This window comes from Anthonomus grandis, chromosome 6, assembly GCF_022605725.1.
Source record: "Anthonomus grandis grandis chromosome 6, icAntGran1.3, whole genome shotgun sequence".
In the NCBI taxonomy this organism is placed as follows: domain Eukaryota; kingdom Metazoa; phylum Arthropoda; class Insecta; order Coleoptera; family Curculionidae; genus Anthonomus; species Anthonomus grandis.
In genome coordinates this window covers 22,821,151-22,845,805 of record NC_065551.1, presented here as the reverse complement: position 1 = coordinate 22,845,805, position 24,655 = coordinate 22,821,151, and the positions used below count along the sequence as shown (strand labels likewise).

At 29.4% G+C, this 24,655-nt stretch overlaps 1 protein-coding gene across 1 annotated transcript in view; it reads left to right on the top strand.

Annotated features, from left to right (window-relative positions):
* The first annotated feature begins 6,302 nt into the window (after positions 1–6,302).
* Positions 6,303–24,655, top strand: part of LOC126737655 (tetraspanin-2A) — a 147,809-nt gene continuing 129,456 nt past the window's right edge. Inside the window, exon 1 of the mRNA XM_050442635.1 lies at positions 6,303–6,547. Coding sequence (XP_050298592.1) covers positions 6,443–6,547 — 105 coding nt within the window. The 5' untranslated portion in view covers positions 6,303–6,442. The remainder of the gene's footprint in view (positions 6,548–24,655) is intronic.

The window sequence follows — 24,655 nt, the reverse complement described above, 5'->3', positions numbered from 1 at the left end:
GAAGCGATATCCATGTCAAGATCTAAAGCAATCAATAAAATCTTAGGTCATAAATGGTACGATACTTTGTTGAAACTATAACAAAAATATCTTACTTTAGATGCCAGCAAAATTTATAATGTTGATGAATCTGCTCTAATGACTGTGCAAGGATCAACTAAAGTTATTGCAGAGTAGGGTCAAAGATAAGCAGATCAAGTGACTTTTGCCGAACGAGGCATTTTAGTTACTCTGTGTGGAGTAAGTAATGCTCTTGTATTCTACCACTATTAGTATTTCCAACAATACATTTTCGAGATAATATGATCAGGAATGTTTCAATAGGAACAGTGAGTGCAGCCTCACCCGATGGATAAATGACTTCAAAAATATTTATGTCTGGTTATAGCATTTTATTAAACATGTCAAACATCCGAAGGAAGATCTAATATTAATAATCATGGATGACTACGAAACCACGAAAACTTATCCTATACCGGGTGGTGCCTCACGTCAGTGACAATATTCATTTTACTGGTGCCCGTTTGGTTTTACCTGAACCGAAAATTTGCTAATTTTGCAATTACTTTTAATTAAATAATTTAAGATTCGCTTATTAAAATTTTTTGAAACTTTGCACAAGGGTTTGCCAGATTGGTCTCTTCAAAAAGTTATCTTACAATTTTTCTATAAAATTGACTCCTTTAAAATTTACATGGGTTTTCCTATGTTCCGCTCGGTGACGCACCACCCAGTATAGTGATCTCTTCAGATAAAAAAATAGGAATCATTTTGTTTATGCTGCCACCGCACACAAGCCATAAATTGCAACTTTGAGATAAATGTCTGTGGAGTAAAGACTTATAATAATGCTTGTAGATCTTGGCTAGCTACTAATTCTTCTAGCTTTTGAAAAAAAATGCATAACTGGTTTGGCTAATACACAAATAATTCTCCTAAAAAGGTTAGTATAAAGAGATGAGTATGTAGCAGTAAAATTTAATCCTATAAAATACGATAAAGATAAAAGAGATAAGGCAAAACAACCAAAGGATAAAACTTCATACATTGAACTCGAGGAGACAGTAGGATCAAAACCCCGTTAACTCAGGAGATCCTGTCCGCCAGCTCTCGTCAATCAATGCCTGCCAAAAATGTGACTGTAGTGGAACAAAATGAGGTTTCATTTGTTTTCATACCTCCTGAAAGCTTCGACCATATCCAAAAGTTAATGACATTAAAGAACGAAAAACTGAACGAAAGGAAAAAGGGGCAAAGATACATTTACACCCGTAATAAGGGGAATAGAACAGGAATACATGGAAAATGTCAAAAAGAGAGTTGAAAATAATAACAAAATAAAAAAATACTGTAGAAGTTAAGAAGCATATAATAAAACTAATGCCAATTAATTATAACTGATGTGATTCAAGTCGAACGTATTGAGTACGAAGAATATAAAGTAAATTTCTTCAGATACAAAGGTAATAAACTTGTTTTTACTTGAGTGAAAGACAAAGCAACAATATATATTATTACTGCAATTTTATCAGCTCCTTAAAATTATAGTGGTACTTTAATTTAAAGGAGCTGATAAAATATAAGTTTTAACCTGTATTTCTTTGCCAGTAGTCAGTACGCTCCATTGTTATCGTTAGTAGGTGCGAGGTACACTGCCTGAAAAAACAAGGCTAAAGAAAACATTTAATTTTTTATCAGAATATGTGTTTAAGTTTAAAATATGTCATTGTGTTATTAGTACAAAAAATGCTCTTTATTTTCCTTAAAGAAAAAATCAGAAATCTCAAATTGGTTAGAAAATATGACAGCAATAAACAAAACGTGGCCACTGTTACCCGACCTCCCCAACATTTTCTGTAAACAATCCAGCGTAGACACTAACTATTTCTGGGAACTGTGTATGTATACTCTGTATATACTCTTAACAACAGTTCGGCTTATTTTGCGCCCAGTAACGTATTTTTGTTTATCTACCATTCCGAGTATTTGAAAAATCCTGTTATTTTCAATATTTCGACTTATCGTTTTGCAAAAGTCTAGACTTTGATCATAGTTAATGTCAAAAAGTTCTTGTACAATAATATCTTTGTATGGATGCATTTTCTCAAAATGAATAATAGTTCGTAAAAGTTTGTGATTGATTTCGTGAGTTTTTCCAAAGTAAGTTGCTTGGAATTTTCTTTTGTCGCAAGGAGAATATGCAGCTTTTTATTTACCTAAACCTCCTAAAAAAGAAGAAAAAAAACTTAAAAACCTATTTGGCTTAAGAGGAGCGTTCGAACCTAAGTTTTGCTCCATTACAAAGAACCAATGGATTCCAGGAAGGAAACTATACATGCAGATGATCTTGCTGTAGTGATGCTTTGTAATGTATCTAAAACATTTGATTAAGTGGATCACAGAATACTGCTGTCGAAATTAAAGAGATATGATGTTTGAGGCTCACTCTTGGAATTGACAACAGAAATCGAAATCAGTTTCCACTGGGTTCTGTGGCAGTGTTTGCTGACGCCACCATAATTTTATAGCAGAGAAATTTGACAGCTCTCGAAATGCTTGTCACCACTGATCTTAAAATGATTATGGAGTGGTGTAATGCAAATAATCTTTGTTCCAACTCTTCAAAATGAGTTGTTAAGTTTCAACTGTTCTATTGGTAATGTTGTGTTAAGCAATGAGCCTATTTCGAAGCACCATTCTAGAAAAATTTTAAGTCTAGCAATTAACCATAGGCATACCAAAAAGTGCTTATTATGCTCTTGTGGAGTCTCATCTGAGCTATGGTAAATATTTTTGGGGCTCATCTGCTTAATATAGGTTTGACTCACTATTTATATTATAAAATAAAGCAATTTGCTTTTTGTCTTGAATAGGATGTCGTGAGCCATGCCGTCCACTTTTTGTGAAATATTAAACCTGAACACTTTGTTTCTTATTCTATTTATATACTCTAGAATGGCTTTCTATACTGCGCGATATTTCTATTTTATTAGGATTATGTTGTGGAAAATTCCACAATAAAGTATTTAATTTTTAATTTAAAAGAGTATTTTTAAGCAGGCGGAACTCATCAAATACTTTACTGAGAATAGAAGTATTTTTTTCAGTTCAGAGAATTTGGCCCCGGCACCAAATGCAGCAAGAGTAAGCATTCGGACGTTGTAATTGGCTAGTTCGGTGACAAAACGGGAGAAAATAATGCGATATTTAATTTGAGTAGATATTGATCTATGAGAGACAGAGAGTACAGGGTTCGCATTCTCGACTATTTTTTTGGCCCAACAGCGGCGTACTAGTATTTTTAAACGAATCATAATTTGTGTTTTGTTGAAATATTACTTTACTAAAATAAATACAGTCTACTCATACAATAAATTGTGTGCTTAATTAAACAATTGAACCAATTCAGATTATTTAACTTCATACCAAGTCACAATCAACAATTTGTTTGTTAAATGTAGAGAGAAAGTTTAAATAATTTATGAATATGATCGCTTTCATTTTTTGTAACATCATATTGTATTAGGTCAGATCAATAAAAGAAACGTACAATTGAATCGATAATCAAAATAAGTAAAAATGTTCGGAGATAACTTTGTGGGCGCTTCTATATATTTTAACTTATTACCGACATGTAGATTTTCACCAGCCCTATATTTTTTATAAAAGACGTTTTTTGATAATCTCTGTAATTTTAGAAACATTCGGTAGTTGTAGTAATTTTTACTAAAAAAATATAAAATTTTTAAATATGTAAGGATAAAAAAGGATTTCAAAAATCATATATAGCTCACTTTAGTGGCTGTCCTTGAAATCTGGTATATAGCTCATACAAGCCAAATCAGGATGGAATGATTTATATATTAATTTTTCATTATGTTCGGTTTTATTGAAATTCGTATTCGTATATAAATTCGTGGAACCTTTGATGTGATATTCAAATCACGAGACAGACTTACCACTAACCAAAACTTTCTTAGTTATTTCCTTAGAAGAAAATTATTCTACCAAAGATGCGCATATCGTTAGCAAAATACGTGTTGCGAGCAAAATAAAAAGTATTTGTTAGTGGCAAAATTGTCTCGTAATTTAAAAAAAAAAATTAAAAAAATTATGAAAATTAAACGAGAATTATAAAATTAAAAAAAAATAAAAGTACTTATTAAAATGTCATTCAATTCATTTCAATTCATAAATGTCATTCGAAACATTTTCAACTCTTTTTAGCATAAGTCAAATAGACATGACCCATTGAACTATTCTAAAAAGCCATTAAAACTTTTTAAAAATAAAAAATCTCCTTCTTAAAAAATACAAATGCCTAATTAAAAAAAACAGATGCATAACTTAAGAAGCCACGATGATTATTATTAATTTATTTGTGAGCTGGCCAATGAATCATTCATTATATTATTGTATTTATTCTTCGATAAGTTATTTATACCAATTTTTATAAGATTCTTTGGCTAACTGACAGTACACAAGTAAAAGTATTTATCATATTATTTAATAATAATGGTAATAATAATAAAGTCTTTTTTGAAAACATAATATCTACATATTTATAAAAAATTTAACGAATTCGGCGAAGTTAATGCCGATTTAGAATAGCACTTACGGCTACTACTCTAACTTAACCAAATAAAAAGGAAACTAAGTGCTTTCTAAACTAGTTAAACAAAAAAAAAACCAATGTAATAAAAACGTATGAACCTAATTGTAAGGAGAAAGAAAAGAAAAATTAAATATCATCGGTAATATAATTATCTTACCAGGGCAAAAAGGACAGCCTTTTTATGCAGATCAAGGGCTTAAGGTTTATATTATGAATAATGTAGAAATAATTTAAGATCGATTGGTCAATAAAGTAATTATCTTATATAAGGTATGCTTCAACTAAGTAATAAAAAAGAAAAATAAATATTTATATATATATATATATATATATAAATATATATATATAAATATATATATATATATATATATATATATATATATATATATATATATATATAAATATTTATTTTTCTTTTTTATTACTTAGTTGAAGCATACCTTATATAAGATAATTACTTTATTGACCAATCGATCTTAATATATAATATATATAATTATATATATATATATATATATATATATATATATATATATATATATATATATATATTTATATATATATATATATGCTGGTCATTTATATTTCATTTGATTAAGTTTGCGTTATTTGAATTGGCTAGGTAAATGGTTATAGCGTTCTAACTAAATAATCTTTTAAACAAAGTTGTTTTACATTTGGGCATTGTACACGCTTCCTTGCTTTTAAGGTCTTTATTATGATATATATGAATATTTTGTTTGGCATGTTCACTATAACGCAGATCCTCATCACAATGTAAACCTAATTTTTTAGAACATATTGGAAATATAAGTTTGAAGCGTAAATATTAATATTATTTTTAATCATGTGTTTATTTTTTTGTTAGCGATACATAAAAGTTTTACTTTTATAATTATTATTTGCTATTAGAAATATAGAGCCAATGATTAAAAAAAATATATATTCTAATTATAAAATAAATTTTAAAAATCAGCTTAGTTGGCAAATAAATTGTGCATCTCCGACGTTATAGTTAATTTCTTGCCTCCTAAACATAATTTAATTATGTTTGCTTTTATGTTGAGTTTCAAATTATTAATTAAAGGCTGCCAATCAAACTCAGAAAAAATAATAAATTGCTCCTTTGTCAATTTGCAATGCAAAAAGCGATTTTTTTTTAATAAACAAATTTAAATTTTGAAACGAACAAAAAAAAGCATGACAAAAATTTATCATTATTTGATGATTGGTAGAGACTAGAGGGTTTCTGATCCCCCGGTTAAAAAGTAATTAACTTTGCCAAATATCGGGATTTTGAGTTTGGAACAAATAAATAAAAAGCACAGTCGGGTGGTAAATGGCCCGGTAAAAAAATCTATTTTCCTTTATATTTATTCATGCTGCTTTTTGAACTGCAATATCATTTTTTGTAATATCATTGACTTTTCTACGTTTTCCCTTTTATCATTTCATCACCTATCAGAGAAAAATGTAACTATAAATTTCCCAAAAGCGATTACTAACTTCATCATATAAATATCGAAACAGGTGAATCAGTCTTCTTATGTACTTAGCGATAAGTTAAAGATAAAAATTTTATCTTATCTGGGACAATATTCCCTACATTACCAGCTTAGACTGTGAATCCTACCTATTTATTTTTTTAATACTTCACACCAGCCTAAACAAGCATACCTAAAACTCACTAGTTTCGGAAATAAAATAACATTATCAAAAATAGGCGTGATAATACAATCGGTGACATACTTTAGTTTTAGTGTCGTTGGCCAAGAAAGGCATTATAGGTATTTGTTCCGTTTGTGTGCTTTTTTTAAATTTTCTAAAATGGCCGGTAAGGGTGACGGTGAGGGAGAAGGAAATATTCTTAGACTTGAAAACCAGATTGCGGTACTTAAATATGTACTTTTGTTTACCAACGTATTGGAATGGGTGAGTTAATGAGATTATTTCTGTATGTGTTTGTCTTTTTTATTTGCATCTTTTTTTTTCAATACATTTTTTTTGCTTTATTTAAATTAAAAACTCGAACTGAACTGAATAAAGCATTTTCAGATTTAATAAGAGAGTAAATAAGTGTAGTTAAATGTAGTTAAATAATAAATCTTGTATATAGGGTACAGTATTTGAGTGATTCATACATTAAGATTTTTGAAAGAAGGAATGCAAAACTTAGTTTTTTCCACCAAAAAATTAACAGTACTCTTATGGAGTCTTAAAATTAATTATAAACATTATTTAATAAAACTTTTTGGCGACTTTTCTTTTGACATTGTCATCTTATCCCATTTTATTTTTCAACAAAATTAGCGAAAGAATGAAATTCATTACAAAATTATAAACTATTCAAATAAAATTGATATAAATAACCTGAAATTTGCATAACTTAAATGGATATTAAACACCATTTTTTATGAATTACTTTAAAATTTGAAAACTTGAAACTGTCAAACAACTAGAATTATCTTTTTATTAGTGTTTACTTATTTCTTTATAGTTTAATCGTATAATCACATCTTACTAAAAATTTAAAAAAATAATTACATTTAATAATCCAATAAATAATGACTTAAACAGATGAACAATTTAAACGATTATCACTTTTGTAAATTTTTTATCTGTATTGGCTGTAACGGATGTTTTTTCCCATTTTATTATGTTTTTGGATTAAAGATGTAACGAAAAGAAGTAAAAAAAAAAAGATATACACATTTTCTAAAGCCTTTGTTTATATAATTAATATTTTGTCTAAATCTGGTTTTAAATTTTTTAAGCAAAATTAATAAGATATTTAAGATCCTATTAAATATTTTACCAAGTTGGCCTTATCGCTATAAAAGGAATAAAGTTTTCAGTTAGGTCCGTTCTTTGCATCTATTGATGGATAATATAAAAAATATTTATCGATTAAGTAACAAGTAATTAAACGTATTTTTCTTAATATAATACATCCTCAAATGTACATAAAATCAAAAAACACATTAATGTTAAATAATAAATATTTTTTACTCTTGAATATTTTAAGTAAATTTTAAATAAAAATATTAAACCAAAAAACATAGCATTTTTAGGAATTTTAAGTACATTATGTGAGGTTTTATTATATATATTTATATATATATTTGTATATATATATATATATATATATATATATATATATATATTATTTAAAGAAAGTATATTTCGTTGAACTGTTAAATTCATTAATTAAACCAATTTAAAATATAAAATTATTAATAATATAATAATAGCAATTATTACACATTAAAAATATATGATTTAATTCAAGAATGAAATTAAAATTGTACCTACAGTAATGTAAAAAATATACTTATAGGTTGCCAATTTTATTTAAAGTACCTAATGCCGCTCCACCTGCAAACAAATGCCACTGTCTTATGTTTTTAAATACTTCATCTCTTGAAAAATGTCGTTCATATTCTCTAAGAGATCTTAACATAAATAAATCAATAAACAACTTAACATAAAGTCCCGGTCTCAAAAAAAATAAATAAAATTTTGAGTCCGAGACTGTGTGTTGTTGTCTTTTGATTTATTTTATCTCTATTTACTTGGAATTAGATAAGGATGTAGTACGATATCGTCTAATTCATTTAGCAGAAACATGATATTTCTAAATGGTGACTAACTTAAAAATAATTTGTTTGGATCTCTTTTATTTTATTTTATTCAATTTTCACCTGTAGGCAAGTGAGCTATAGCCATTGCAGATCCGCACCTTCGTTGTGGTGTAATCAAATATAAATCAATATTATAGTGCAGTTATAGTACAACATAAATTTTAATAAACTTATTAAACATTTAAAGATAAGAATATATTAAAAAACTAGATAAAATATTTGTTAAGGTTGTAATTAAGGGAATTCTCTGCGAATGTCGTGGGAGGATAGAGGCTTTCTGTATTACGCTAGTTAAGCTTTTTTATCATGGCAACGTTATTAAATTAATAAAAGTTCGCGAGATACAAACATACAAGTTCATTTCTTTTAATGAGTTGGAAAAAAAAGATTTACCTGTATAGCGTTGTATTCTTTTTCCAGTTTAATTAAAGTTCAAGTTGAAACGTATCCATAAAAGGGAGTTATGCTTCGTACGCGATAATGGGAAGGCAAAGCTACGTTCTAACTCCCAAGAAGTAAACTATGGTTGGTAAAGTAATCCGGGGATCCTATTAAAATTTCTTTTTTAATTAGAAATTTTAATTATGCTAAGGGAGGTTTTTAACTTTAACATATCGTAAACATTTCTTTAATAAAGCAAAAACTTTTGGTCTTAAAATAGCTTTATTAACTATATAACAATTTTTTTATGGTCTATTAAAACTAAATCAAAAACCGCTTTTTGCCAACCCTCCGAGAACAAATTTATAAATAAAGCGGCGCACAGCATCTGCTGCTCATTACACCTCGCGGACGTCAGGACGATCTGCTGCAAAAACCCCAAAAAGCAAGCTGGCAAAAATATTTTGGGGGTGAAACGGAAAAGATAAAACTAGATTTTAATGGAATCCAATGCACGCTTTCATTAATTTTGGTCGTTATAACGAAAATTTAATATACGGTTTAATCGTTTAAAAAGCACTAAGCAGGCGATATTTTAAGCTCGGTAATGCCCTATGGGATAACGTTGCAATCTTAGATGGACAAAATAGAACGTTAAGCTACTGGCAGATATTTTATAGAAACACACCAAAGTTGTTTATCCTACAACATCATTGTTTGGAATTCGAAAAAGTTTTATTAAAATTTATTTGCTTCTTAATGATATCTTTTTATAGTAGGAGTATGACCTTTTACTTTAAGGTCATAGGCTATTTACCATATCTGAGTTAAATAATTACTAATAGTTTTAATCTTCTCCCGAAGATGCTAACTTCGTAAACGAAACACGTGTCAAGTGTAAAATAAAGAGTTTTGGTTAGCAGTAAAGTTGTCTTATAATTTGGGTGGCACACGAAAGGTTCCAGCCGTACACTGGTGAAGCACATTGTAAATTTCTATAAGACACGTATTACGTTGGCAATTTTATTATCATAACATATTATGAAAAATTGCATTGCATATATAAATTTGAATGGTTACAGGTTGGTAAAGTATAGGTTATATAATTTTTACATCGTATATTCAACAGAATTTCCAAGTAAACTGAGAAGAAGGATAATGTAATACAAATATGGCAATTCACATTATTTTCCATTTAAAAGTATGCATATAATGTAAAATTACTTTAATCTTGCAATATAACAGATTAAATAAAATCAAAAAAATATTTCAAAAGAAATTGACGTTAAGAAAAATGAATTTTAAAGAATGATTGATAGATATTAAACAAATAACCTAAAAATTAAAATATTTTAAACTAACAAAAACTTGGACTGGAAGTTATACATATTATCAAATTGTATGGTATAGTATTAATTTAAAAATGTGGCAAGAAAACTCTACTTAAATAAAAGGATATATAACTACAAGCGATTCGTATATACTAAAAGACAAATTAGCGTATTTTTATATTACACAAATTTTTATATTTATTCGTAAAATTAAAAACTTTTTCCTTAGTTTGTAGGATTACCTTTTTTGATTTTGATCCAAAATTAGACGAAATTTTTAGAAACATCCTTTAAATTAATTCTTAACACGTACCCAAGCAACACACTAGTTATAGTTAAATAAACGTTAATTTTTGGTTTACACCAGGTGTACATTTTTGGTTAAACTTCAGTAATAAATATCGGATAAAATGTCCGCGTGTTCTATTTTAAGGTATTTAATATTATGTTTATGGTATTCACGTTTAGCAAGAAGAAGTAATAAGCAATTATTATTTTATAAGAGCTAAACGTTTAGGTATGGCAAATTAGTAGTCTTAATTTTAGATTTTTTAAACAGTTAAAATTCTTACATTTAACATTTAAATAGGAAATCAACTATGAACAACTAAAAATAAAAAATAAAAATCTAAGTTATATATAAATATTCACCATTATAAAAATTAAACAACAATATTTTATAGAAAAATTAATATATTAGATATATTTGCCTCTCTGGCATAGACACATCTTTTTATTTAATTTTTATTTAAAAAAGTATAAGAAATTCAAAAAAAGTAATTTAAAGTATTAATAAAAAATGTTAATACCCCCACTTAAAAAACTAATATAAGTACTTATGCAGAGTGATATAAAAGAAATTTTTAAAACAATGCAAAAAATCTATAAAAGTAACTCCATAAAGGGATAGTGTTATTGTAAAACAGCCTTTAGACCCGACATGTTATGCTAAAATACTTCAGTAACCACTGTCAGATATTAATTTTATGTAATTTCATAAATGGAGTGTATGAAAAGTATATCTTATGCTACACTGTGGCATGAATGTGATATCTAAGTAATTTCATCAAATAATTGAGATGTAGTAATCGAGTTTAAAAACCAGATATGTAAATCCCGTGTCAATTATTTTAAATGCCGATATTTTCTTCCTTTTGTAAACAGAATATTTTATAATATACGTATATTCTACAGTTAAATAGATATACCTTGACCAAATATAGTTAATAAATATAACAAAAACAAAAGTTTACTAAAAAACCATTAAACAAATCTATATTTAACGATAGTAATATATGGTGTGTTGTTTGAGTAGTTATTTTTTGGGTACTATCAAATAGGGAGACATTGGCCAATTTTTAATTTTTTTAATAATATTTGGCTTGTAATAAAGCATCTGTGTAGCACGTAATTTTTATTTAGGCATCATAGTGGATGATGATTTTGTCTCTATAATAAATTATTTTTCAAAAAAAAATTTTTTTTTCAAGCGGGTCACGGCTATTTTGAATCGTAGAAATATTGTCTCTTGCGCGTTTGTTGGTATTGGGTTAATTTTACACTGAAACATAGTGGGTTGAATTAATTGAACGTAAAAAGGGGGTTAAAGAAATGTTACTGGCGGTAGTTCAAATAGATAATAAACTAAAAAATGCAAAACCTACATCAAGAAATATATTGCAAATAATCAATAATCAATTTTCATAATGACGTCTTCCTAACTGTACAAAAATTACTTCTTTTTTTCTGGTCACCTCCAAAATTTACTTCCTTTTCCCATACTGCCTACTGTGGGTCCTTCTTCTAATAAATTGATGATTTTTCAGGATATTGGTTGGCATTAAACGTTACCAACACAAAATCGCCTATGTTTAAGTTCGTACGACTTGGTCACTTAATCTTAGGACTTCAAATAACCTTATTATTCTCGTCTTCAACAGATTAGAAAATTATTTACTTATACGTATTATCAGATTGTAAATTATTCTGATTTAAGGAGCTCTTAAAAGAGCTTGACGACAAATCTCATTTTGGCTTAACAGATATTTGTTTTGAAGATTTAGGCATGGTGTCCGATTTTATCAGGTTACTGGAGCTTATGCTTTTTAAAGTAGGAACCTGCAATTGCTTTTCTTCTATGCTTGGTCCTATTCTCAGTTCCCAAATATTCCGCACATTTTGCCTCTAAGAAAGCTGAACCCATCATATCTTTATTCATTTGAGTCGAATTTTGTGGTAGACATTTGCTTATTTAAGGGATAAAGCCCGTCTATCTATTTCTAGATTATAAATAGGTTCTTTAAGTAAGGATGGAAATGAATCATTGGAATTGATTGAATATCTGGGACTAGCCCTAGACTCTTTACACTTCGTTTAAATATTTCGCAAAGCTCTTTGTAATGAAGCAAAAAATGCCATATCCAATAGTTAGTAGATGTGAATTGTGTTTGGCGGTAAACAAAAGCATCTTATATTATTTTGCTCACATATTTGAGGAATCATGGCATATGCGACGAGAGGCAGTCACCTATTAAAATAATAGGTCCGTTTTCGTTTTTCCCTTCCGGAAAAAAGTGATTATTTTAAATATTCTTTAAATGTAGTTCCGTTAAACCACCCACTCTTGGAGCGGTTAAAGCTTTTTTGGGGGTCATTTTCTGTCCAAGTAGTCCAACGATGCTCGGCCTTGTACGCAATATATGAAGCAAGGCATTTGCTTTTGCGTTGCCACAAAACATATTAGAAGTAGCACCTTTGCTAAAATTGCATATTTTTGAACACAGATAACTTTTCTTTTAAAAATCACTTCTTTGTTTCCTGGGCCATCACTTAAGTTAATCTCATCGTAATTATAGCGAGTTATAAGTTTCCATATAGTCACTCAATTCAGCTTCAGAAATCTCTGCTCGAAGCTTGTCATGACCTTGTCCACTTATAGCCAGGCAGATTATCTTTGAACAATGAAATACAGGATCTTGTTTTATCTAATTAAGCTTTAGCTGTTCAAAAGCAGCTTCTTCCGCATTGAAAAAACCGTTACCTGAAATCATATTCTGTGACAAACAATAAAAAAACATTATATAATATAACTATGTAACGAAGTTACAAGATTTTGTCTTTATTTTATAGTAATAAGGGTAAGCCCAGGCAGTCTATAAGACAACTTAGATAATTTTGCTCCGTTAACATTTTAACCTCGAAACTGATAATTTACATAACAAAAAGATACATTTTAAGCTTTACCTGTGAGTCATGAGGGATTTATAATTGTAAATATACATAAAAAACCAAGTTAAAGAGGTTTCTAGCCTGATAGTATCCTGGAAAGGTTTGATTTCTTATAGGTTATGCCTAGTTCTCCGTTGACTATGATGTAGTATCTGGCCTTATTGTTTTCAGCCCTGGTTATTCTTAGGATAATAAAGAACCACAAATGCCTAAAACTAAGAGGGTTTTCATCATTATGCTTCCAGTTTTCCGGTTATTTTCATGAAATTTTCCTTTCATGCTCTTGCATTGTTTAAATGTTCTATTTTGCAAGTTTCAAGGTTTACCTACCTTGGGAAGCTCTGTTAAATGAAGGGGCATACTCGGTGTGCCAAAATATAATATAAATCATGATTCAGTTTCCCGCGGTTTTCCTGAAAAGCCAGTTTTCTTGTACACATGTGGCCAGCTTTTGTCCCGCTGTTTTCACCTAGAAATAGCCGGTTTTGAGAGCTGAAACTAAGTTTGTTTACCATATGAGGTCATAGCCGTACCGTTTTCATGGGGAAAAACTCTATTTTCATTAAGTTTTCGCAATTACATTTTTATCCAACGATTGGTTCCGAGGATATTCGTGAGTCATCGGCATCCAAATTCCTGCGATGGGTATAAAAATGTTCCAGGTCCACCAAGGTGACACATTCGTCGCAGTAAGGTCATACCATATCTTTCGAGCGAAGTACCAGTAACTTTTCCGTATTTCATTACTGTTAAATTTTCAATATTTACGTTTAATTTTGTCTTGAAGTTGACAGTGTGAATTGGGTTAGGTAAGAGCCACCTCTTGACAGTTGACCGGCCGCTTCCAAGCTCGCGTATTAAGATCTTTATCGAATCCATTGCTATTGATATCGTTCCGTCCCGTTTTGATAACTGGTGCCTGGATACTATCTTTCTTCGTGTTTTTTAGGGCAGGTAGTAAGCGGGATATATTGATAAAATAATCGTAAAATTACCCGCGTTACGGTATTTTAGTTGCCATTTTTACAAGCTTGAGAGACGGTGGTATTTTAATTTTTTCTCCTGTGAGTTTTTATTTGTGATTAATTATTAGAATATTCATATTGATTCCGTTCTGCTTTATGAACTTTTAAAACTGTGGTTTGGACACTATTTTTCTTCGTGTTTTGTAGGGCAGGTAGTAAACGGGTATATAAACCAACGTTTCATTAGTTCCGTGCGCGAAAAGTTACATTCTTGTTTGGAACCAGAGAAACAATTTGTATTTAATTGATAATTTTTATTGTTGACTTTTTATTTTCTGCTCTGTCCGCGACCGTGCCGTTCCGTTTAATTATTTTATTGATTAAAACTACTGCTTGGACACTATCTTTCCTCGTGTTTTGTAGGGCGGGCAGTAGCCGCATTTATTAAGTATTACTTGTCTTCTCAAAGTAGTGAAAGACAAGTAATAACCGAGTCCATGATAATATAATTACTATCCCTATAGCAACAGAGCAGAGGTAAATGTTGACCGATTGATTGAGATTGCTTCGCCTGATTGGTGTTGAGTTTCCGGCTTTGCTTAACGAATGCCATCCGTAACCGCTTGTACAAAACATCATAACTCCGTCCCTTAAATCATACTATTTTGCGTCATTAATAGAGTGCCGAATTTTCCGGTACATTTTCTCAAATAACTGCCTGTGCTTAACCATAGAAATTGGTAATGGGGATTGTTAGATTTTAAGGACACTTTTGTTGATTTAGTTTTAAGCAACCAAACCTGTTACTTATTAGTATTTGTATTAATAAAGATGAAGAGCAATAATACCCCATTATAACCGGACAGTCTACTTTCAATCTCTACCTGGTTTCTCCACTGTCTAAAGGCTTACCCGAGAGGCTAGAGGGGACTCTAAGCTCCTTTAATTACTTAGAGTGGAGCCCGAGGCATTTTGTCAACTTTTTCTCCTATAACTGTACAAAGAAATAGTGAGGGAGGTTGATGGATACCCTGCGACGTCAAAGGTTAGAGGGTGGACATGCGGCAAGTACGTAGAACCCCCGCTACAACTAAAAAAGATTTTACGCATATTAAACGCTAATAAACTCACCAAGTTACTAAAACTTTCGTAACACTTGGTGCCGATTAAAGTTTCAATGCGTAATTTCTTGATTAAGAATCGACCTTTCGGCTTTAAGATCACCTTTTAACTAAAAAACAGGCGGACGGCTTTTAATAAAAATGACCTCTATCGACTAGATTTCACACCAAAAAGTTCTTGTTTATCCTATTAACGCTATTTTTAAATTAATCTTCTTATTCGGTTCAATGTTGTCCGCAAAGGGTTAATGTTTCCCGATTTGACATGATAGTAGTTTATATATGAAACAACTAACAATGCCAACTTTGAAAAAATTTCCAAAGCTGGCCAATGGTTTAAGATCAATTGTTCTTTCTCCTAATAAATAAAATACATCGATGCCGCAAGATCTTTATTTGAGTCATACCATTAATTTCTACGATGCACCGTGTGAGTAGGATTTAGTAATTGTTTAATTCATCTACAATCTAGAAATTGGGCTCATAATATTTTCTACATGCATGGGACCTCATGGTATTAATGTTTTTAAATTTAATATTAGGATTATATATATATGTTTAAAAAAAAAAATTGTTAACACATTTTTTATATGCTTACACGTATGCATACAATTAATATGCTTTGTGAAATATTTGTAAATGCCTAAGGGACAATATATAACCTGAAGTATTTTATTACACACTTTAGGTTTATTTAATGCATGTTGTCTAGAAATATGTTATTTTAAACCAACGAACGATTTAAAAATTATACTGCAGTCATGTTGCGCCTACAAAAATACGACGCTATTTCAATACAGTGTAAATAGTGGTGCAAATCATATTTTCTATATATGAAACACTTAAATGAAGAACACTTTTGTCATTTAAAAAAAATAAGTTTCGTCGGATGTTTCACCGGTTCAATTCCAGCTTTCTCAGGCACTTAACAATCAGTGGTAAACCAACATAACATGAAGACATATCACAAGAAATACATCACTAATTTTCCTTTTTAAATAGACAGTTTATTTACCTAAACCGACAATAAACACTCTGAAAATTCGTGTGTATTTACCAAAAAAGTGAGTGTGTGTTTAATATCAAGCAAGAGTGATCTTTTGAAGATCGTGATCGATTGTTCGATTCGATCGTGTGCTTACATAGCTTGTCACAAAAAAATGGCCGAATAACCGCATATAAAAAATAATTTGGTGCAAGAATGGGATAAGTTACACGCATCTCAACATATCAGAGAATATGTAGTTTTCTATCGTAATTTAATATCTATTAACCGCACGTATCCCTGTAATTACACCAGGTAACAAGACTCACTTTTTAAACTTAAATATAAATCTATATCAATTTCACAAATTTATGTACTTATTTCTTTCTTGCACTAAGGTCTTCAATTTTATTACTACTACTGATTCTGATATCTAACAGGATAAAATTATTTTCTATTTGACTCGTGTTCTTCCTAGTTACATTTTTAAATTCTATTTTAATTTTACATCAATTTTTTATATTTGGGCTTATTTCCATTAATTCATATAAGAAATGCTTTAATTTTTTTTATTGTAATTTCTACTAAAATATTCACTTTTATCGATTTTTTTATTTATTTTTAAATATCTACTTATAGCCCTTAAGACTGGATAAAATATTAAATTTCATCAAAAGGATTACGGTCTACAACATACTTAATTTAACACAATTGAATAAACGCGTTAATTAAATAATAACATTTTATAATCAAAATACGCGTCCCTAATCCGTAAAGTTTCCACTTTGGCTTTACATCTCTGCGAATTTCGTTTCACTCAAAGCGCCTGGGTTGTTAACATGCTCAACTTCGGAAAGTTTTCGGAAAAGTTTAATTTAATGCTTCAGTATCTAGGAGGAATGAGATACTACGTATTTTCTGTTTGCGACATATCATGGTTTCTACCAAAGTTTGCGGGGTCATGTGAGTGAACGTTGTTTTTGAAAAGATATGCATGCATAGTAGCTTTACGAAAAATAGATTATTTAAAGTTTTTACTTAAAGTTTGTTACATAGTTATAACGATATATAAATTTAGAATTTTTGTATTATTCTCTGTTTCTCTACAGTTTAGGTAGATATAAAGTTATAACATTATTTACAATATAACTTCTTAGTTTTATTAAAAAAATATATAATAAAAAACTTTTTAATTAAATTTTCTAACAAAAAAAGAAACTTTAGTTAACCTGCCGTAAGCAATGAAATATACGGCTTTTATTCGCGACTTACGTTGTTATTTACGGCTCCGTCTTGGAAACTAGCTTGCGCGCTCATTATCGCTTTCACAGGGTAATTTATTTTTATTTATGGAATTTAATTTGGAATAGGAAAAGGAAACGCTGTATACGGAATATGTTGAGGAAAGTTTATAGGTGCAAACAGCACACTCACTAAAAGCACGTATAACAGTTGGGTAACCTTTCAATTTAACCGGACGAAAATTTTGATTAAAATTTAGTGCGTATTTTTTCGTAAATAATGATGTGATTTTTCGTAAGTAATAAGTGTAAGCTAAGAAAATTTAAGAAAATGTAGTGGAAATGAAAAATATTAAGTTTTAATATATTTTGTACAATTATTGCCATTTCAGATGCAGCCATCATAGATCATCCTAGTGTGTATGATTACGTAAAAAAAAGCAATTAAACAATAAATATATTAAAAATTTAAAAAGTTGAATGAATTTAGTGCTATAAGTAACTAAAACCAAAATCAAAAAGATATGATGTTTGTAGATGTAAAAATAACTACAAAATAATATTCCTAAAAATGCAAAACCTACCGAGTAATCATTAAAAATAAAACACAGATAAACGCAAAAAATTAAAATTTTATTTATTTTTTTACTTTATTCCTCCTATACCTATAAAAATATATTTATTTTAATATGCCTCTTACTCTTAAAACAATTAATATATTCATAGATAATTAAGCATAAATCTTAAAACGACCTTAAATATTTTGACAAAGTTTTACAACCCATACTTATTATGGAGAATCGTAATGAAGTGTCTGTAGTAAGCTTAACTCAAAGTATAAAAAAAATAAAATCAAATGGTAGTATAAGAATTTTGACGTTAAAATTAAAATATATTAGCTAGGCACCTTCGGCTTTCCAAACAATCAACAGAGCAGTACTAAGACAACAAAAATAATTTACAATAACTTAGACCATACTTATACATATATAACTTAGAACATGCATAACTTACTTGTCAAAGGCTATAGAAAATGAACGGGATATTTATTATAATAACTTGAAAATAAATAAAATTACAATACAATATTCTCAGTGGAACAACTATATCTTAAGCCGCGTATCCACTGGCATTAACATTTGTAAAGGTTTGCGAATATTGATAAACGCTTGCAAAACGAAGTACCCACCGATCAGCACATATTGTTTGAAATTGTTCACAAAGCAGTTTTGAGAGCGTTTGTCGCGAAAAATTGTAAAAATGACCCCGTTAAGTAGAAAGAAACTTGCCGCCTGTGCTGCATTAGTATTTTGTGCACTAATAGAAATAGAAAGGAAGAAAAAAAAGAAGGAAACATATATTTTGGGTGTCTCATTCTTTAAAAACTAGAGTTTCTATGCAGCTGATTTCTGATATCAAAACTCACAGGAGTAGCTTATTCAAAAATTTTACTCGAGTTTCGCCAAGAGATTTTGATTTTCTGCTCTCAAGAATTTCTCTAGAAATATCTAAAGTTGACACGAACTATCGAGAGTGCGTCTCTGCCAAAATTAGACTGGCCATCACACTTCGCTTTCTAGCGACAGGAGATTCCTATGCCAGTCTTATGTACGTCTTCAGAGTTTCGAAGCAGCTCATTTCTAGAATAATTCCTAAAGTATGTGCCGCCATCATGAAAGCATTAGCGAGCTATGTAAATATCTATTTATCTACAAACATAGAATATCGCGTCTCCACTGAAATCAGGCAGAAATCCACAAACAAATCAAATCCTTTGAAGTTATCGACTTTTCGCGGAACAGTGACAAACGCCTGCAAACGTTTGCAAATGTGAGTGACCGACGTATCCACCGGATAAACATCGTGTTTGTAAATGCAAATGTTTCTAAACGTTCCGTTTGTCAGGTGGATACGCGGCTTTAAGCTCAATTCAAATATCCTAATCCTAAGTAATTGTTAAATTAAAATTTTGTAATTTCTCAAATTGCCACCGAACCTACTGTTTGAACCTACTTAACTTTTTTTAAAATACTGTATTCTGTACGTGTATTCTGGTATTATTAATATTAATTATTATTTAAAATAAATAAAAGGATGAACTCACTATTTTTGATAATATTCCCAAATTTTGGGAAAAGTAGTTAATATGTTACTAATAATGCCAATACTAAAATTTGTTTATCGAATAGAAATTGAATTATTTTCATAAAACTAATGTTCTACGAGGAGCAAGATACTTTTAATATGACATCGTAAAATATTCAAGAACAAAACATATGTTATGTAAAACGGTATGAGATATAATTTATTTGGAGGCAAGATTGTGAAATTTAATAACTAATATAATCCAATTTTAATATTTTGAAAAATTGGATTATTCCCAAATATATTTAAGAGAATAATAATTGAAAAAAAAAATTTTTTTGGTATTATTTTATGCCGTAGAGCAAAATTAAATATACTCTATGTATTCTTCTTATCCTGAATAATATTATAACTTTTTTTATACTGCGTTCTAATATCCCAGATATCAGTGTTCTGTCCAATTACCTCGTTAATGAATTTAAGTACTTGAAAATCCAACCAGTATATATGGTTTTCCAAAGATCTCCTTTAAAAAGAAATAGATGCGTAGATATTTTTTTTATCAATAAATTAATAATAATAATAATAATAATAATATTAATAATAATAATAATAATAATAATAATAATAATAATAATAATAATATTTTAACTTGGTATAATTTATTATTGCCTCTGTAAGGAAGAAACAGTTAATGATGGTCGCTAAATGACAAAACGTCGTAATATAATTTTTAAATCACGACTAGGTTAGGAAAGTAAAGTAGTAAAAGAGCTAACTAATAATAGATTAAATTTATTATATAGTTTTTCTCTAGGTAATTTCACTTGTTTTAGATATAGAGCATCGAAGCATTGTAAGAATTGTAAATAAACAAATAATTTAAAATATTAACGTTTTCGCTAAAAAGGAGTTAAAAAAATTTAGTTAAATACTACATTTTTCATTAAAAATCATTTATTGCTATAAAAAACGATATATATGTATACATATATTCGAAGCTATTTTCTATAAAATCGCAAATATTCAGTTCACTTTAGTAATGGTGAAACCAATTAACCCGCAAACAGTTTAACATTTTTCGTCCAAAAATACTTTGTTCTATTTGAAATTTCACTGCTATTGACAATTTAAAACAATTTTAATTAAACCGGATACGATCCAGCGGCAATTGTACACGGTTTCAATTAGATTATAAGCTTAACTTAGCGCGAGAACATCACTTACAATTCAAATATGAATTCAAAGAAAAATTCTTTATTGGATGTATTTTTAATTGATACCTTCATCGTTTTATTTTTTTATATTGATGCACACTAATCGAAATTTTTCGCTCATTAATAGGTGCTATCATATTATCATGTTTATGAAAAATCTAATATAAAATAAATATAAGACAAAAATACGTTTGCAAATATGAAAAACTATCCACTATTCAGCCAACCAACGTAGAAAATCTACGAACCGGAGCTTATTCAGTTTTTTAAATGACGTAATATACGACAGAGATGTATCGCGGTACGATTTCGCTCTCTAGGGTAAAATAGTCGAAAGATAAATCGAGTATGCCCCGCTCGACATGTAACAATCGTGTTCCTTTTCCGTCTTTCTTGCATCAAAAGGGAAAATTTAATGCAGTTTTATATAACACGGTAATGCCGTTATGGGTTCTACATATAAAGGAAAATTCCTGAAATATTTCCTAGTAGACTACCTAAAATAATTTTGTTAATACGATATTGTTATAAAAATGTAAAGACTTTAAATATACTCATAGTTTTTGTATTGTTTTTCTCTTATTTTGTAGTTAAACTTAATTTTATTTAGGGTTCAACACACTTAGATTAATATTTTTATTTACAGTCACTAGAGGTTCACATTGTTTGAGTTTCCTATTTCAGGTGTTTCTTGTCCTAAAAGTATTTTCTTAAAGAAATAGTATTTTGTAAAGAGTTTCTAAATTCTGTTACAATTGGTATAATTTAGTGGAAGTCAGGCCAAGATATAGACTCAGAAATTAGTAAGGCTGCTAATAAAGAAGACTGAAGAGCAGACGAATAAGACTGTAAACAGAGAGGAGAGCAAGCGAAACGAGAACGTAGAAAGAAGAGCAAAAGCCAGACTATAAATAGAGAGAAGAATAAGATGAACGATGAAAGAGACCATAAAAAGATGGAAGAGCACACTGAACAAAACAAAAAACAGGAAGATTTATTTTAGTGCAATTAAATCCGATCTAAAAGAAGGAAATGGAGACTTAATTAGAACCATGAAAGATGATCTGAGAAAAGAAAATAAATATTTCATTCAGACTACGAATAACAAGATAAAGAAAAAGGAAAGACGAATAAGATAAAAAGACAAGAGGAAACAAATTTACAACTTAGAGAAGAACTGAACTGAATCAGAAACAATTAGTTGAGTGTAAAAACAGATGCAAAAACTAAAGTTTAAAAAAATTAAAACAAATTAGCATGGAGTAACTACTTAAATCAATAGCAGGTCGCTCCTAAAGGAAACTGCAAAGAAAAACGAATAGAAGGCAATTAGTCTTAAGCTATGTTGGAATAGAGAAGATACAGAAATACTAATAATGGTGCCATCAGCTTAATCTCCACGTCTTGGCTCAAGATAAAATACGGTTAAGCCCATAGAACCAATTGAAATCTAGAAGACAACAACTCGAGAAAGGTCTCCAACAGTTTCAGACCGATATTACTCGATTAGCAAATCTGATTAATCCTTCCTTCCTTTCTTTCCTTAAAAAGGTGTCGGAAATATATTTCTCTAAAATATTTTATTGACAGGATACGAGACTTAGATACTAACCATTTTCTAAGAATGGCTTTACATGAAAGTTTTAACGAAGCTTTAGCCCATAGACTAAGGTACGGTACTTACGTATATTATACGGGATGTCTGCGAAAGGCTGAGACATTTCAAAATTGTATCTACTATAGACCAAAATGTGCGCATTGACCCTATATATATATATATATATATCTTAGTCCAAAAGTTGATAGTTTGCGAGATTATTTTTAATTTTTCCTTTTTCCTTAAAAAGCATTTCACAATTTCATTTTCAGAATTTGGCATAAAACTTAGTATAGGAAAGTTTCCTAGTACATCGTAGTTTTATTTCTAGTTTTTTTTAAACACGTCGCTTTAAAACACCCCAGAAGAAGAAATTTATAGGACTGACCTTGCCGGTCACCATACAAGTCCTAAACAGCTTAACCTTATCCACTGAATAAACCTTATTTAGATTCCTTTCTAACTAATAAACTAAAATAAGATGGAGCAACATCATGCATTATCTACAGGTTTATGCATGTTTGTAATAGAAGGTCTTTCAGCAGAATGAGCAAATATTCTTTAAGAAATTGTAAATACCATTAACTATTTAGTCTAGGTGGTAAGTCAGTGAATCCTTTTAAATAATGTCCGCCCATAAATTATTCCTGCCCAACCCAACCCAACCCAACCCTCCACCAAGTATAATTTCCAATTTATTTATAAATTAACTACTTAATTTATTTATAAATTGGAAATTATACTTGGTGGAGGGTTTGTTTTATTGCGTAAGGATTTTCGTTAGCATAGATGTAAGTTAATTGAACCCTTCAAAATCCTTTTTTATTCGAAAATAATGTTAACGAACCAAATCCATGGTCGTGGTGAAACTTCCTTAAGAGCCATGAGCAAATTCTACACTTTCAGTGCTGTTTATACATACAAAAAATGCTGTTTATACATAGAATATAATACAATAGTAAATGTACTTATTACATTTGGAAACTTGAAATTGGAGCTACCTTTCAAAGCCGAACTATAAGATTTTCAAGGACAGTATCTAAAACATTTTTCATTTAGCTGTACGTACAGATCTCGGAATTCCACTATGTTGGCCCATATTTGCAGCATAATTTCATAACCGCTGATATGTTGGAAAGTCTTTCAAATAGGAAGGGATCTATTTTTTAATCTGTTAGTGTACAGTTTTCGTGCTTTTAAAGCATTAGATCTTGCCTATACGTATAATAAATGTACCAAAATTTGCGAGAATTGTCGTTTTTTGATTGTCAAAATTTTTCATTTATAAAACTATTTTCTACTATCGTGCGTTAAGTATAGATTTCCCAGTATTTTTACGCACTAGTGACACGCAAGTTTTTTGACGTTAATTTGACATTTGATTTATCATTTGTCAAACATTTTTTATGATGCACTAGTGTCTAAAATAATTTGGTAGTTTTGATTTTTTTTAAATATTTTCTTCGGTAGTGGAAAAAATGTTATATGTTACACGTATGTAAAGTCCCCTTGTTTTATTTATCGAAATTGTCCATTGACAAATTTTCGATTTATAAAAACGAATTATTTTGCACACTTATTACTAAAATAAAATTATGATTTAAGAATATGATCTGAAAAAAAAATTATTTATCTAATACCTAATAAGTAAATACAGTTCCTCCTTTTTTCCTTATATTTTCTCTTCCTATTTTTATTTTCTTTTCTTTTCCATGTATCCCCTTCTATCTCTAATTTGCTAGCTTTTATTTTTCTACTTATGACTTCTTCTTATAGAAAATTTAGATTTAGTTTTAAATTTTGTCTTTCTCTTATGGCCTTAACAGTCTTACTTTGTTAGGATGCTGATGATTACCCTTATTTACACATAATTTTTATTATGGCATTATACTATTTTTATGGATTTTGACTGATTTCTGACATAATAATAATAATGAAAATATTATTATTATATCTATTATTAGTGTTTTAACTTAAATAGCAAATATGAAAGGATTAATTGATAAAATTCCTAAAAGATATTGATAATAAATTCGACCATGTTATATTTGATGGTATGATAGTATCAAGTTTGATCCAGATCAAGTAGAAGTAACCACAATAGCTGCATCACAAAAGTGCTGTTCCAGAACTTAAAATGCCAAAAGTGTCCTCAGAGAGATAAATTAAGGCAAACAAAGCCTGAATCACAAGCTTTTCAATAAGATTGTGCCAGTTTCTGGGAATCAATATTCAGTCTAGAAGAATA